This window comes from Tripterygium wilfordii, chromosome 17 (assembly GCF_013401445.1).
Source record: "Tripterygium wilfordii isolate XIE 37 chromosome 17, ASM1340144v1, whole genome shotgun sequence".
Lineage (NCBI taxonomy): Eukaryota > Viridiplantae > Streptophyta > Magnoliopsida > Celastrales > Celastraceae > Tripterygium > Tripterygium wilfordii.
This window is the reverse complement of record NC_052248.1, coordinates 198,830-215,966: the sequence shown is the minus strand read 5'-3', so window position 1 is coordinate 215,966 and position 17,137 is coordinate 198,830. Positions and strand designations below refer to the sequence as shown.

The window sequence follows — 17,137 nt, the reverse complement described above, 5'->3', positions numbered from 1 at the left end:
CTTTTATTTATTTATTCCTATTTAGTACCTAATATGGTACCCGATCCGACCCGACCCGACCCGACCCGCGGTCGAGTTATATTCCCGTTCTCTGTTCGCCGTATACAAATTTGAAAAACCCTCGACAGATAGGACTTGGAAGAATTAGGAATGGCGGGGATTTTCAAGGGAGCGACAGGGGCGTTTGCGATGACGCCTCACAAGGTGTCGGTCTGTATAATGTTACAGATCTACGCCACCCCGGCGCAGATCACCGTGCCATTCCCTTTCTCCTCCGTCGCTCAGCATAACCGCCTCGGCCTCTACTTGTTGGCTCTCACTAAGGTACCCTCAATTACTATGCAAACTTTGATTCTGCTTTTCTTCTTAGTTTTAAGGTAACTTTGCTTTGTTGTGGCAGTCGTGTGATGATATTTTGGAGCCGAAGCTGGAAGATCTCTTAAATCAACTGAGGGATATTGGGGGTTCTTTAGATCATTGGTTGATGGATCACTTAACGAGCAGGCTATCGGCTTTATCTTCACCTGACGATTTGTTCAATTTCTTTAGTGAGATGCGCGGTGAGTAGTTAATTAGTTGTACATGTAGTTGCTGCCCTGTTTAGTTAACACTTCTCATTTGTGATTATATTTTAATGATCTTCTTTTCGCAAAACTTGTTCAGGAATTCTTGGAGGCTCTGATTATGGTGTTGTGGATGACGACCAAGTTATTTTGGACTCAAACAGCAATCTCGGGATGTTTCTCCGACGATGTGTACTTGCTTTTAACCTATTATCTTTTGAGGTATTGTATTTTCCCTTTCTTCTCATAGTTACAATCTGGTCTATGAGTTGTACCATCTGTGTTTGGTCAATAAGTAATTGCTTATGGGGTTAATACATTTTCTTCTGTAGTCACCTAATAAGAGCATTGAGCTACACAGCACAAAGTTGATGCATGAAAATTGAAGTATATGATGTATGCTGTACAGTAACTTCTAAACTTTAATGCAGGCCGTTTGCCATCTTTTAACAAATATAGGGATCTACTGTAAAGACGCTCTCTCGAGTTGCTCATCTTATGAGTTGCGTCGTTTAGATGATTCTAGTCACAATATGGAGACATTAACAGAGTATGAAAATATGGATCTCGAGAATTTCGTCTTTGAGAGAGTTACTGAAGAAATTGAAGCAAGAAAAAAGGCCAATGAAAAGGTTACTTTTCACCTTCATGCACCCAAAACCCTTTCTGGTTTGGTTGAAGGTATGATTATTCTATTCTTGTAAACCAGTAATAGATATCTGGATTCTCTTCATGCTCTGTTATTCATGACTGAGCAGACCCCTTTTGCAATATTTTTTTCAGAATATGGGCCAGATAATTAGATATCTGGAATCTCTTCATGCTCTGTTATTCATGACCGAGCAGACCCCTTTTGCATTATTGTTTCAGAATATGTGCCAGATAATAGATATCTGGAATCCCTTCATGCTCTGTTATTCATGAACTAGCAGACCCCTTTTGCAATATTGTTTCAGAATATGTGGCAGAACCATTGAAGCAATTGTGAATATTGGTTTACTATTAGGGTTTGTGAAGTTCCTCTGATGTCAAATGTGTAATTTATGTGTGTATGCTTTATCCTGCCTTGGGATTTGGAAGCTCTCGTTCACTGTCTCTAGTTTTGCTGGGACTCTATTGACAGTTGAAATAGGCATAACCACATAGTCTTATCTCTAAGCTCTTTTTTTGACAACGATACTCTTTTATTTACGTTTTGGCTTCTCAAATTATACCACTGTAAATTGTTTAGTTACCATTCGTGCCATTTTGGGTATTTATTTCATACACTATCAATGTAGCTTTATCCTTGTTGTAATCTTTCTCCTAAATTACTTGAAGGTGTTTTCGTTTATTAAATTTGGAATTAATTATGGTTTTTTACACGTGTTATTGTGTATGTACAATTTATTTGGTCTTAAATTTCTTGTGATATTTCCTTTCTGATGGAGATCATAATTTTACTGTTTGGAATGTTAGTCGAAATATTATTTCAATGACAAACTGGCTTTGTGTTGTGGAATGCGAACTAAACCTGCAGATTTAGGGGTTCCTGCTGACCCCCAATCCAGACTTGGTGACAAAGGCAGAGAACATCATTCAAATCCCCCTTGTGATGTATTGAGAGATATTGACTGCGAAAGTGGGGTATTCTTACGCACAATTTGGCAGGTGCAAGGCTATTTAATGGAGCAAGCTGATGCAATAGAGAAGTGAGTTTCTCATAGACTTGTTTGTATTCCCTCGTGCACTTTTTTCTTGGCTTGGCATAAATTTTTTATCTGTTAAACTGAATCTCAAGTAATTTTTGGGGCAGGCATGGCAGTTCTTTCTCTCTAAATGCCTTTGAACTTATTCTAAAGCAGCTTCAAAAGTTGGCCCCTGAACTACATCGAGTAAGTTAGACATGCTTTTTATGGTTACTCTCCTGTCCAAATCTGTCCATCCCCACCACCTTTCTCTACTCCCTATTTGCATTAGAAATGTGACTAGTTTTGACATCTGTTGTGACTAGTTTTGACATCTGTACCTTTTCCTTTCTTACATGTTGTTTCATAATGCAGGTTCACTACTTACGTTATCTGAATAGCCTTTATCACAATGATTATTTTTCTGCTTTGGAGAATCTTCACTGCTATTTTGATTACTGGTAAAGAAAAACTCTTGGTCTATGTTTGATTCCTGAGTGTTTCTCCCAGTGAACTGATGTTGTTAGTCACTTTACTTGCTTTTTGAAAAGTTCCTCAAACTACTGAGATATAATATGATTGGGATGGGTACATTTTGCAATTCTTTTGCTCTGTGGATCTTGTGTCTCAGAATTATCATGCTTTGGGAGCAATTTCTACCTGGAGTCTATAAACTAAAATTTTATGCTCTGGTTGCAATTCATGCTCCCCAAATCACAATTAATTTCAAAACTTGAATGAATTTCTTCATTTGTGGCCATTTCAACTTTCAAGCTGAAGCAATTTGTTGAGCCATGAAAAGCTAGGATTCTTTCGACTGATCTTGATGTCTTTTGTTTATGCTACCAAAACCAAGTGATATTGTCACATGATTACTCACATTATAATGCCTGGTTTGAAGTATTTTGTTTCATTTCTTCTTTTATCTTTGGATATCTTACAAGAAAGTGTAATCTTTCGATTAAAAAGTGTTCACCACTTCAACTCTGTGATTTATGATCCTTTTTCTTTTGGGTCTTAACTTTCAAAAATATTGTTTGCATGATGAAGCCTTATGATTTGAGAAGCAATTACTGGAACTGATTGGATGAATGTTGGCATAAAAGTGCAGGGACAGAAGGATTTGATTTTATTCCACCTGCTTCTGGATGCAATAGTTTTGGAAGATATGAGATCGCTTTACTTTGTTTGGGAATGTTGCATTTCCACTTTGGTCATCCTAGACAAGCTTTGGAGGTAATCATGTTAGGTCTCTGTCTCTCTTCCCCTATCCCCACACAAAAAAAAAGGAAATGGGATGGCAGAACAAGATATTTGTTTCTACTACATATTAATATTTTCAATTGGGTTGAGCTAGCCCATAGTGTTAGGCCAACATTTGTGGGTCGGGCACTTGATGAGTCAAACCTGGGTTGAGTTTTATCATAGGGTTCGGTTGGGTATGACACTCACTGCTTGTAATTCGATCTAAAATTATTTAATTGCTTATTGGATTTATTCTACCTCCTCTACAGTGGCCTAGTCTTGGGACTTATCAACTTGCTTTATTGGATAGTGATAAGGACCAGCCCACCAACTCATTATACCAAGGGCCCAACCCCCACCCACGCATGGGCTGGGCTGTTCCCATAGGCCAACAGGCCCACGGGCCAAAGATACCATCAGGTATCTTCCAGTGGGCTAAGCCCCCCATCAGAAAACCCTTGGTTCATGGGGGAAGGTGGCGGCCACGCTTATAAGCTGTATCATCTTGCCCACATCTTTCGATGTGGTACTTATCAATACCGCCCCCTTTGAAACCAACGCCCACGTTGGTCGAGCACCATGGTCGACATTGGGACGCATCCCGTCGAACCCCATGGCCGGCCACTCCGCAGGAGCGGCTCAAAGGGAAGGATCGACAATGCTCCGATCCCACTGATAAGGACCAGCCCACCAACTCATTATACCAAGGGCCCAACCCCCACCCACGCATGGGCTGGGCTGTTCCCATAGGCCAACAGGCCCACGGGCCAAAGATACCATCAGGTATCTTCCAGTGGGCGAAGCCCCCCATCCGATAAACCCTTGGTACAGGGGGAAGGTGGCGGCCACGCTTATAAGCTGTATCATCCTGCCCACATCTTTCGATGTGGTACTTATCAATACCGCCCCCTTTGAAACCAACGCCCACGTTGGTCGAGCACCATGGTCGACATTGGGACGCATCCCGTCGAACCCCATGGCCGGCCACTCCGCAGGAGCGGCTCAAAGGGAAGGATCGACAATGCTCCGATACCACTGATAAGGACCAGCCCACCAACTCATTATACCAAGGGCCCAACCCCCACCCACGCATGGGCTGGGCTGGGCTGTTCCCATAGGCCAACAGGCCCACGGGCCAAAGATACCATCAGGTATCTTCCAGTGGGCTAAGCCCCCCATCAGAAAACCCTTGGTACAGGGGGAAGGTGGCGGCCACGCTTATAAGCTGTATCATCCTGCCCACATCTTTCGATGTGGTACTTATCAATACCGCCCCCTTTGAAACCAACGCCCACGTTGGTCGAGCACCATGGTCGACATTGGGACGCATCCCGTCGAACCCCATGGCCGGCCACTCCGCAAGAGCGGCTCAAAGGGAAGGATCGACAATGCTCCGATACCACTGATAAGGACCAGCCCACCAACTCATTATACCAAGGGCCCAACCCCCACCCACGCATGGGCTGGGTGGGGGTATTGATAAGTACCACATCGAAAGATGTGGGCAGGATGATACAGCTTATAAGCGTGGCCGCCACCTTCCCCCTGTACCAAGGGTTTTCTGATGGGGGGCTTAGCCCACTGGAAGATACCTGATGGTATCTTTGGCCCGTGGGCCTGTTGGCCTATGGGAACAGCCCAGCCCATGCGTGGGTGGGGGTTGGGCCCTTGGTATAATGAGTTGGTGGGCTGGTCCTTATCAGTGGTATCGGAGCATTGTCGATCCTTCCCTTTGAGCCGCTCCTGCGGAGTGGCCGGCCATGGGGTTCGACGGGATGCGTCCCAATGTCGACCATGGTGCTTGACCAACGTGGGCGTTGGTTTCAAAGGGGGCGGTATTGATAAGTACCACATCGAAAGATGTGGGCAGGATGATACAGCTTATAAGCGTGGCCGCCACCTCCCCCATGTACCAAGGGTTTTCTGATGGGGGGCTTAGCCCACTGGAAGATACCTGATGGTATCTTTGGCCCGTTGGCCTATGCGAACAGCCCAGCCCAGCCCATGCGTGGGTGGGGGTTGGGCCCTTGGTATAATGAGTTGGTGGGCTGGTCCTTATCAGATAGTTAGCTTGAGAGAGTCTTAGGCGGAGTTTACAGAGAAATGGCTTGGCTTAGTCCCAGAATTACTGACACATATGGCATCCATCCTCGTAACACATGCTACCTTATTTAATCTATGCTTTCATTTACTGAAAAAAGTGTTTTTTTTATTGTGTTCAGGTTTTAACTGAAGCAGTTCGTGTCTCTCAACAGGTGATTTCCTTATTTTATCATTTTTACTTTTTTGCAAAAAATTTAATTTTCATAGTCGTGCACACCTTCATTCTTCCGAATGCCAGGCTTATGGTTTTGTGGGGAATCTTGTTTATATGGTTATTTCAATGAAGTTAAATAAGAGGTGTGTATTAAGCTTTATGGCTTAAATAGACTAGCAGTGGAACATATTCTTTTATTCTCCTGGAAAATAGTGCGACATAAGTATATATGTGTTATATGTATTGTAACCCTCAACGTTATGATGAGACTGTTTTGAGTATGGCCTTGATATTATTAATTTCCTGGGTCTAAAATTGTGGGAGAGTCCTCTCAGTGCCAGGTTCTTGGAGGAGAGCTCTTGTGCTCCATATGCTTTTTATTGTCTTAGATGATGTAGATGTTTGTCTTCATATCCTTGCTCTTTTATTTTCTGCTTAGTTATTGTGATAATTGGTTCTTATTTATTTATCCAATGTCTGATTCTTTCCTTTTTTTGCAGCACAGTAATGACACTTGTCTTGCATACACTCTAGCAGCTATCTGTCACTTGTTGTCTGAGATGGGTATCTCAAGTACATCTGGAATACTTGGAAGATCATACTCTCCTATGACCAACATAGGCACCTCTCTCTCTGTAAAGCAACAATTGTTTGTTCTCTTAAAAGGCTCACTAAAAAGAGCTGAAAATTTAAAGTTGAAACGATTGGTGGCTTCAAATCATCTTGCCATGGCCAAATTTAATTTAACGGTAAGGTGGGAAAAGCAAAATTTATTTCTAAAGTTTCATTGATTGTTTCTTCTCTTGAAGACTAAAGTGGCGGTGCATTTATTCCCTTCACGATGGAAATGGATTTATCTTGAATGGAATGATTTTTTGAACCACCAGTGCTCCTATTTTTCCATCTACTTTCATTTTGGTAATGTTTTTGCAATGTTTTTCCCCTTTTGTAGAAACGTTGAATTTGTTGTATTATAATGTGCAGCATGTGCAAAGGCCCCTGCTGTCATTTGGTCCCAAAGCTTCCATGAAGCTTAGAACATGTCCCATCAATGTTTGCAAGGTTAGTTTTTGTCTTTGATGATTCTGTGGTACACTTCGTTCTCATAAAAATGGCATTGGAATTATTTTATGGTTTGCTGCTAATTCTTTTTGTTTCCTGTAAACTATGCTTTTGGCAGGAAATAAGATTATGTTCTCGTTTAATTGGTGACTTTGACTCCGAAAGCGGTTTGATGACAACTGAAGGGGCCCTTAGTGCCGTATGGCTTAAGAATCTGCAGAAACCAGTGGGTTCACTAGTTTTAACCCAAGAGAATGGATCTGGAGTCAATTATAATTCTTTCCAGTTCTGTGGGCAGCAAAGTTCAATTCCTGGATCTGTGTTGCAATTAGTAGGTTCTTCGTATTTACTACGTGCCACTGCTTGGGAGATATATGGAAGGTGACCTTTAACAAGGATCTGTAGTTTTGTTTGTTCTTTAGTAGGCGAACTTAACCCTTGCAGCTTTTTGTTGCTGCTTGTATTATTTTATGTTCAAACAGCATCATGCAGGCTGTCTGATATTTGTTTCCTTTCTAATGAATATCTATAGCATTTCTTTTTAACTTTTACTTTAAACAACAAAAAAAAAAATCAAAATGAGTCATGTGCAGCTAAACTTCTTTATTTGCCTTTTCAGACTGTCTTATTTGATTGATTTTTTCCCTTCCCTTCCTCTCCTCTATCAGTGCCCCTCTTGCTCGAATAAATGCACTGCTTTATGCGACTTGCTTTGCTGATGCTTCAAGGTAATTGTTAGCTACATTACTCAAAGGCACTGTTCTATTTTGTTACTGATTTGACATGGAGTATTTTGCTCTTTGCATGCGAGTCTAATGTAAAATGAAATTGAACTCTTCTTGTTCCTCTTAGTTCATCTGATGCTGCATTGGTGCACATGAAGCTCATCCAACATTTGGCAATATCTAAAGGTTATAGAGGTGAGCTTCAGACAAATGCTTTAGTAATTTTCTCAGCCTTACACTGTATTCTTCAAAGATTGTTTAATGTTAAACGTCAACAAACAAAAGAAATGCCATTGACATATTATTAGTTACATATCTTTTTTATAATTAATGTTGGTAGATGATGCATCTAGCTTTACTTTTCTTTAAAAATCCAGGGTTGATCTTGTCATGATCACTCAAATGCCGAGATCCGATTATTCTTACTTGACTTGTGTTTTTTCTTCTTTTTCTATTTTTTTTTCATTCTACTTCCAGAGGCCTTTGCAGCTTTTCAAGTAGCAGAAGAGAAGTTTTTATCGGTCTCAAAATCAAGAATGTTGCTTCTAAAACTGCAGCTGCTCCATGAGTGTGCTTTACATAGGTTGGGTTGCTGAAGAAGTATTTATATCTCCCTTTAATTAATAAGATCATTCATCATTTTTAGAACACTGGTGATCTTTCAAACTACCTTTTTTCCCTGTCTTATAGAGGGCATTTAAAGCTTGCCCAACAAGTATGTGAGGAGCTTGGAGTTTTAGCATCCCCTGTTACTGGTGTCGACATGGAACTGAAGACAGAAGCCAGCCTTCGCCGTGCTCGCACATTGCTCGCTGCAAACCAGTTCAGCCAGGTTTTTGACGTGCCAAACTATTCTGTCAAGTTAATTTGCTCCATTTGCTATCCGGAAGAACGTTTTTGGGTTCTTCATACTGGTGGTTGTTGGAATTGAGAAATAATTAAAATACACATTTGTGATAAATAAACAACCAATTCGTCGTAATTTATATGTTATGCGATAGAAGTTGCTTATTTTTGTCAACTTTGTGATATTATGTACAAAGATACTATGATGTGCCGATAGACATGTCTTTAGGTAAGATTATGAGAATAATGTGCGAACTATTATGGCTTACATCCACAATTTGGGATTTTTTTGGGTATAGTATGGATGAGCTCGCAAGTATTATTATGTTCATAACTTGTGGGTGGATATTGGTAACTGAAGGGAGAAGCTAGGTTGGATTTCTACTAATTATGCTGCTCAGATACAAGGAGAATTTAGATGCATGTTTTAAGAACAAAAAAAATCATAATTCTTTGGAGCTAATATTAACTATTTATGACATTTCTGTTGATTAAATGATCCTGTGTCTAATTGATTGCTGGTGGCATGGCTCAAAATGCTGTATTCTATTGCCCAGCATTTCCTATTTCAATTTGTTGCTACATTCTTTGCAGGCCGCGGCTGTTGCACAATCGCTCTTTTGTATGTGTTACAAATACAATCTGCAGGTTGAGAATGCCACTGTGCTTCTTCTGCTTGCCGAAATTCATAAGGTATAATGTAACACTTGGTTTACCATGCTTGGAGATTACTCTACCTTGTAATCAAGTTGGCTATGTTTGATTGTTGTTGAATAAGTTACCCCCCCCCCCCCCTCTTCTCTCTCTCAAGAAGTGGGTGTGCTTAAGAGTCCCGTAATTTGATACTCTTATTTATTTATTAGTGTAGGATTGGATCTTTTGACTATGTGGCTGTGCATTATACAGTCTTCATTAAACAAAAAAGTTAAAAATGCAATAATGTGCTGCTAGCTAAAGATTTTCTATATGTTGTCACCAGAAATCTGGCAACGCGGTTTTAGGCCTTCCGTATGCTTTGGCCTGCCTCTCGTTTTGTCAATCATTGAACCTGGATCTTCTAAAAGCATCAGCAACCCTTACCCTTGCTGAGTTGTGGCTTTCGCTTGGCTCAAACCATGCAAAAAGGGCTCTAACCCTTGTACATGAGGCTCTGCCATTGGTTCTTGGTCATGGAGGTCTTGAACTTCGTGCAAGGGCATTTATTGTCGAAGTAAAATGTTATCTTTCAGATCCAAGCTTTTCAGGTACAAGTTCAACCTCCTCCCCATGATTTATATTCCCCATTCTCAAAAGCACAATTCTGTTTTTGTTCAAAGAGGTGGCATTACTTGTTAGGCTTTTAGGTATACTCAGGTTTGTAGTTGGGGATTACCTATGCTTTTTTGTTTATATATATATATATATATATATATTTAATTGGACTTCGGCTGTATACTTGGTTGTGTGGTCATGATGAAAATGTTACAACCTACAAAGACCATAGGTTGTTGGTAGGTCTTGGATTCAGTTTGGGACTAGCAAAGTTATGGTTTATCATTGCCATTATTCTTTTTGACGTTTGTAATTTAGGATCGTTTATATTATGTTCTGACCAAGCACTTGTTGACCCCTTCTTATGTTTACGTATTTATGCTTCTTTACCAATGTATTTATAAATTTTCATATGGAAACATGAATGAGGTTTTACCAAATTGAGCCTTTATTTATAATATCTGTTGAATTTTTCTTTTCAGTTTCTGAAGAGTTTGATATTGTGTTGGATCCTTTACAGCAAGCTTTAGAGGATCTCCAGGTTTTGGAGGTAAGTACTAATCCAAGTGGTTGGATAGCTGTTTTGTTGTTCAAGATTGCATGCATAGATATTGGATATTGTGAAGCGATGTTTTGTTCGAATTTTATGGTCGTCTTCCTTGGAAGTGTGCATTTCTTCATTCTTGATGTGATGTTTAGACTAGGCATAGGAGCAAGTGCTTTTGATTTGTTGTATAACTGCATAGGATTTTGGTATTATGGTATTTAAACCTATGTATTCTCTGTTCCGCTATATTTTTAGTTTCATTAGGTTTCTGGAGAAGCATATTTGCTAAAAAATAACTTTCCTATTAAAGTTAACAATCTTGATCGTGGTCTGGTGGTAAAGGTAGTTACCACTCGCACCTTCATGTTGAAATTCCCCTACATAAGAAAATGGAAGAGTACTAAAAAACGTTGAAAAAAAAATCCTATAACAGTTTTAACTACTTCCTGTGTCCAAGGCCATTGCAGTGGAGATGAATTGAGAAAAGGCAAGATCATGTAATGGAAGAGTACAAAAAAAATTCAAAAAATAAAAATAAAAAACCCTATCACAGTTTTAACTACTCCCTATGTCCAAGGCTATTGCAGTGGAGATGAGTTGAGAAAAAGGCAAGTTGTATGCAGTATTACACTAGCTTTTTGGAGAGGGCATATCTAAGCTAAGAACCCCTGGTCCCTAAGTTGCCTAACATACACCTTGTTGCCCCTTATTGTTCATCTATCTTTTATCATTTAAAGAGAAGGTGAGGCCTGAGGCTTCCCAGTCTTGAAATGGCAACATGCGTACTTTTGTCCACAATGTTTGCTATGTAAAATAAGTTTGCTCATCTTCTGTTGCTATCAGGCTGTGGCTTTGCTTTTTTCACTTGATTTGATAACTCTATTCCTACGTAACATGGTTTGTCTCAGATGTTCTGGATGAATTGTAGTGGTGTTATGATTATAAATTTTGATGGATATTGGCTCTGTTTGACAGTATCATGAATTGGCTGTTGAAGCCTTCTATTTAATGGCCATTATATACGATAAATTGGGACAACATGAGAAAAGAGAAGAAGCTGCTGCATCATTCAGGAAACACATTACCGCTCTGGAGAATCCAGAGAATAATGAAGATCATCTCCTCAATATGTTATGAAGATGATTCAAGTTGCATTTTCTTTTGCAATTCGTGCATATTATCGGATGGTGGCTGCTTTTACCCCAGTTTTGGTTGGATGTAAATCTTAATTTCGACTTTCTTCAGTTCTTGTCAAATCCCTAAGAGAATATGGCCACCTTGTGATCCGTTTTAAACTTGGCATGGTGATCCCGTGCGCACAGCAGACTATCAATTTAGTGCTGAGCCTAAAAGTCCAAGTTCGGTAATGTATCACAAATGTAATGTTGTACCAAGAAGTTGTAATTTGTGTATTATCCCTTGTATATCAAGGATTCTTTGGGACTCTAATTTCTTCTAATCGTGATTTTTTTTTTATTAATTATCCTAAGATAAGCATGATTAACCAAAAAAAAAAAGATAAGCATGGTTATGATAAACGTGACTAGTCAGCATGGCCGTTCGTCTTATCCATGGCAAGAAAGACGTGCGTATTCCGCTCTCACATGTGATCTTCGCCACGTGGTGGCTGATGCAAGAGTCCACTCAATTTAGCTCTGCTTCTCTCTCCTTCTCTCTCTCTTTCCTTTGGTTTATCTTCTACTACTCAACTGCAGCCGGAGACACACTGAAAGAGCGAGGGAGAACGATGGGCACAATAGGGAATGCCGTGTCACAGGAATCGGGGTTCAAGCTAGTCGGATTCTCCAACTTTGTGCGGACGAATCCTCGATCGGACCGTTTCAAGGTGAAGAGGTTCCACCACGTAGAGTTCTGGTGCTCGGATGCCACCAACACAGCTCGTCGCTTCGCGTGGGGCCTGGGCATGCCGATTGTCGCCAAGTCCGATCTTTCTACTGGTAACCTCACCCACGCCTCCTACCTCATTCGCTCCGGTGACCTCTGCTTCCTCTTCACTGCCCCTTACTCACCTTCCATCTCCGCTGCTGACAATCTGCCTCCTTCCGCCACTGCTTCTATCCCTACCTTTGATCGTGCCTCCTGCTGCGCCTTCTCCGCCACTCACGGCCTCGCCGTCCGTACTATTGCAATTGAGGTCGAGGACGCCGAGACTGCCTTCCGCACCAGCGTGTCCCATGGCGCGAAGCCCAGAGCAGAACCTGTACTTCTTGAAAATCGCGCTGTCATCGCCGAGGTTCAACTCTACGGCGATGTCGTCCTGCGCTATGTTAGCTACAAAAGTACTAGCAACGTTACAGCTGATAGTCCTGATTCGTGGTTTCTTCCTCGTTTTGAAGCCGTGGATGAATCGTCATCGTTTCCGCTAGATTACGGGATCCGCCGATTAGACCACGCCGTTGGGAACGTGCCGGAGTTGGCTCAGGTTGTCTCCTATGTGAAGCAATTCACTGGATTTCACGAATTTGCTGAATTTACGGCGGAGGATGTTGGGACCAGCGATAGCGGGCTGAATTCTGTGGTGTTAGCAAATAATGACGAAATGGTTTTGCTACCAATGAATGAGCCCGTGTTCGGGACTAAAAGGAAGAGTCAGATACAGACGTACTTGGAGCACAATGAGGGTCCAGGGCTGCAGCACTTAGCGCTGGTGAGCGAGGACATCTTCAGAACATTGAGGGAGATGAGGAAGTGTAGCTTTGTAGGTGGGTTCGAGTTCATGCCGTCTCCCCCACCTACTTACTACAAGAATCTGAAGAATCGAACAGGGGACGTGTTGAGTGATGAGCAGATAAAGGAATGCGAAGAGTTGGGGATTTTGGTGGATAGGGATGACCAGGGAACCTTGTTGCAGATATTCACTAAGCCAGTGGGAGATAGGTATGCTTACAGTTCTAATTATTGGTCCTTTATATGTTTTCTGGGTTCCTAATGATCTGCTCATTCGATAATTGACATGTATATTCATGCACTCCTTGTTGGTATAGGCTGAAATATTTTGGCTTTGAACTTGTTTTAGTCATTGGGATATCATGTGTGTTTCACCGGATTTGTAAAATTTGATGTTTCCTAATGTGTTGTAGTTTGGTTTGCTAATAGGCTATTGTTTATGGCATTAAAACTCGGGTGTTAATATGTAATATAACATGTTGAAAAGATAGTTTTGTAATAATTGAGGATGTTAAGTGGAGGTTTGGCAAAACAAGAGAGGCAGGTTAAGAAGCAAAGATATATAAGATGCTGCATGTTTGAACAAGATACTTTAAGAAGAAAATATTTTAAGAAGGGGTAACTCGTATAGTCATGTATTGTTTTCACCTTCTTTGGTGCCTGTGCAATAAAAATTTCTTGTCCATTAAGAAAGAAGTTTTTGTCCCTTCAGTCATCCGATAAAATTGGAACGATAAAGAAAGCAGCAGTTTTGTTTAAAGATTCTTGAAGCTCGTCCTTATTTTGAGATTGAAGCTTGTTTTCTTGCAGTCAACTTCAGAATAAAGTTTGTGAACTAATTGATTGTGTGGGAGCTTTGATGATTAATGAGGTCACCTTGCATGGGAAGATATTTATTGCGGGGAAACATCTTTTAGATCCTCATATTGCTACCATTTATGAGTTTCACTCATGTTTTCGCAGGCCAACTATTTTTATAGAGATTATCCAGAGAGTAGGTTGCATGCTCAGAGATGAACAAGGCAAGGTATACCAGAAGGGTGGATGTGGAGGGTTTGGAAAGGGAAACTTCTCAGAGCTCTTCAAGTCCATCGAAGAATATGAGAAGACACTTGAAGCCAAACGAGTTTCCCAACCAACAACTATGTGACGAGTGGATCATTTCTCTTGCTGCCGTGCATAAAATGTCTCTTGCTGCCTCCATAAAATAAGGTAGTTACTAGAACCAGGTAAGTTTAAATGCTTAAAGATTCTATGAATACAAGAGAGAATAAAGCACAGAATGATCATTGTGATAAACAGGAAGTCATAGTGCCTCTCATTAGCTTTGTTAACTTTTTTAAGTACAATGATCTTCTAAACTAGTTGATGGCTATGTGAATTGTTTGCCTATTCTCGGCAGCTTCTCTCAATCTCTCCACATATGCAGATTCTTACTATTCTTTATAGTGTTTCTTTGTTCTCATTCTGTTGATGCTCCTTAATTGTGTAGTAAAATTTTAGTAGCACCTGGTTAGGTACTCGTCACCCTATTATGAGGGCGTGGGTTCAAATCAACGAGACTAGTCAGTCCAAAAGGGGAAAAAAATAGTGTATTGAAATTATAGCATCTATTTTTTTTTTCCTTCTGGGAATTGAAACTTAAAATAAAATTTGTGAGAATGAACATGGCCCACCGGACATATTCTCTAGCCTAACTTGTTCCCTTTCCCTTTGGATGCTCCATGATAGAAGGGAAACTTATAAGCCCTTTGTTTTTGTTTTAATTACTTGTACTTGGGACAAAGATTCTGATGATGATTGGCTATGTGTGTTCGCAAGTAAACATATGGCCTAATAGTAGAGTTGCAAGTGCAACATATAGGTTAAAGGTTCAATTCCCGGGAGCAGTTTACCTTTTTATTGGTGATGTGTGGTTGTCACTTGTACCTTTTTATTGGTGATGTGTGATTGTCACTTGTTATTCTTTGAAGACTTTGTGGGAGGATATGAACGATGGCCATTGCCACTCTGTGAAATTATACTTGGGATGACATAGGGGCTGTTTATTGAGCTGCAGACTGCCCTGATACTTATTTAACATTCTTTGCCTAGAACCCGAAGTCTCAATTATGAGGAGATTCAGTTGGATATATCAGAAATCTTCATCTGTATTCATGACCTTCCTATTCAAATGCAATGATCCAGCTCAAGTATGATAAAACGTACAAAGTTTTGAGCTGAAAGTGGATGAATTGGTGGTAGAAAGATGAAGTTGCCTTGTGATTTTGGGTGAACAATGTACCTCTTGATTGGCTGGAAACGAAGTTTTTATATGTTGGTTTCTTCTTTCTTAAAAAATAAGTTTCAATGGTTGCCTTGCCTTAAAGGTCATTCAAGATTTGCCGATGATGATAAGCCGGAGATTCCATATGATTCCGACCAGTTATTCTAAGTTATATTTGTCGTCTTCTTTTCAAGGTCTTTCATTTCTTTTTGGTATCAATTCAATATAGACAACATTAGGTACAAGTTGTTTTCAATATGAGTCACAACTCACAAGCAAGCGACGTTGAAATGACAACATAAGTGGACCAGTGTTTACTTGTATAGGGATTCACCTGCCACCACCCATGAAAGAAAAATCATGGACAATTGATAAGGTTCACCACAGGCTGCTATTGCCACTCTTTGTCCATTGATCTACACCAAACATTTGTTTGATGCATAAAAAAAGAAGGATCATTCGAAGCAAGATGACCCCGAACACAATTTCCTTGATGTCTTTCCTTTTAAGTTTAAAGATTGGACCAAACTCCGCCATTTCAACCTCATCATCAACATCAACCGAGTCTTTATCTTAAAAATTTGAGGTCGGCTACATGAGTATATGAGAACATCATCGGAAATTCACGCCCCAATGATATTCTCATTTAGACTCGTGTTCATAAGTTTGACAAATCATGACTAGGAATCCACACCCCAATGAACATCACCGCAACCCTTATCCTTTATCCGGGCTTGAGATCAACAACAAGTCCAGGCGGATTTGTAAGTCATGGACAAGGGACCACCCCAAAACGCAAAAAATTGCATCTTTTGCTGATAAGGTGTAATGCCGTGAGAAGATGGGATAAGCAGGGACCTTGTCATCTTTTTGATAAGCTTTATGTGATCTTTTCATGGAGACTCGTATGTGGTTTGTATTGTTCATTTTTTCAGCAAAATTAGGTACCTGTAATTCTCCAACTTGATGCTCATACATCCTCGTGACCAAATAGCTACCATCACTTGTATGGGCGTACAAAAAAAAAAAGAATAAATGGACCATGCCTACTCCATGCACTATATATACAACTCCATATCTATATATATATACCTTATCCTTCTATCTTGTAATTAAGTACTGGTTTCCATAACCTTCCACCTTTCTTTCTTTCTTTGTTTCTTTTCTACAGCTCCAATCAATGTCTTTGGATTCCTTAGAGGGTGGTTCAAGCTATCAAATCGATGAACCGGAAGACCTAGAACTCACAGAAATTTGATGGTGCACTTCTGAGAGACTTACTTGAAGAGGAAGATGAAGAACCTTCTCTGGAAGTGCTGAAGAATGAGAACATGACAGCAACATATGAGCAGGAGTGGTTCAACTTGGAAGATAAGACTAGTATGGAAGAAAATAGCTTTTTTGATATGATGGAGATGATGAACCCAACACTGCCCAGCAATGAAGCAATGGCTTACATGTATATAGATGAGATGGTTGGATTTGGTTTTGTAGGAGATAGTTCAGAGTTGTTCAGTACTGGAGTTTCTGCTGATTCAAATACTACTAGTTACTGCTGCTTGTGGCAGGATTAGGTATATTGGTTATGGTGTCAAACAGGAATGTAACAGCAACAAGGGATGTTGTTCATTGCTTCATAATGGGAATATAAAACTTGCAAGTTCATAAAAACTCGCAAAAATCATTGAATTATCTCGGAGATATCAAAATTAATAAAATTGTAAATATTTAAATAAAAAAAAAACTCAAAAAGATAGAAAATTTGTCAATCAATATCACATTGAAGTGACGCCCGAGCCATTAATTAGAGTAGTAAGAATTATCTGTATCATCTTGATTAGTGATGACCATGATTGCTTCGAATATCCCTCCTTCCCTGTTTAAAAAAAAATCACATTGAAGTGGACCATCGCGGCCCAAATTTGAAATTCCCATTGAAGTGGGCTCAACCATCATTTGTGCAAGTAGAAGCCCACCCATTGGCTGTTGGTATTTCCGCCAACAGATGCCATGTCAGTTG

The 17,137-nt window shown here is 40.3% G+C and overlaps 2 protein-coding genes across 2 annotated transcripts; both read left to right on the top strand.

Moving 5' to 3' along the window:
- The first annotated feature begins 114 nt into the window (after positions 1–114).
- LOC119981762 (anaphase-promoting complex subunit 5) lies at positions 115–11,641 on the top strand. Its single transcript, XM_038824882.1, has 20 exons — positions 115–324; positions 401–560; positions 664–785; positions 995–1,244; positions 2,083–2,254; positions 2,359–2,437; positions 2,606–2,691; positions 3,337–3,466; positions 5,698–5,730; positions 6,233–6,481; positions 6,717–6,794; positions 6,913–7,175; positions 7,463–7,522; positions 7,647–7,714; positions 7,997–8,102; positions 8,210–8,351; positions 8,960–9,058; positions 9,345–9,609; positions 10,099–10,166; positions 11,139–11,641. The coding sequence occupies exons 1-20, from the start codon at positions 151–153 to the stop codon at positions 11,298–11,300; spliced, it is 2,766 nt and encodes a 921-aa protein (XP_038680810.1). The 5' UTR covers positions 115–150; the 3' UTR covers positions 11,301–11,641.
- Positions 11,642–11,700: 59 nt separating this feature from the next.
- LOC119981763 (4-hydroxyphenylpyruvate dioxygenase) lies at positions 11,701–14,290 on the top strand. The gene is made up of 2 exons (XM_038824883.1): positions 11,701–13,061; positions 13,815–14,290. Exons 1-2 carry the CDS (start codon positions 11,716–11,718, stop codon positions 13,999–14,001), a joined length of 1,533 nt encoding a protein of 510 aa, XP_038680811.1. The 5' UTR covers positions 11,701–11,715; the 3' UTR covers positions 14,002–14,290.
- Positions 14,291–17,137: the final 2,847 nt, after the last annotated feature.

Bases quoted from the DNA above. Each gene is read 5' to 3' on its own strand.
- LOC119981762 (XM_038824882.1), top strand. From the start codon at position 151: ATGGCGGGGATTTTCAAGGGAGCGACAGGGGCGTTTGCGATGACGCCT. The intron at 6,482-6,716 runs GTAAGGTGGGAA...TATAATGTGCAG, and splicing joins TGGCCAAATTTAATTTAACG to CATGTGCAAAGGCCCCTGCT. The intron at 8,103-8,209 runs GTTGGGTTGCTG...CCTGTCTTATAG, and splicing joins CATGAGTGTGCTTTACATAG to AGGGCATTTAAAGCTTGCCC.
- LOC119981763 (XM_038824883.1), top strand. From the start codon at position 11,716: ATGGCCGTTCGTCTTATCCATGGCAAGAAAGACGTGCGTATTCCGCTC. The intron at 13,062-13,814 runs GTATGCTTACAG...ATGTTTTCGCAG, and splicing joins ACTAAGCCAGTGGGAGATAG to GCCAACTATTTTTATAGAGA.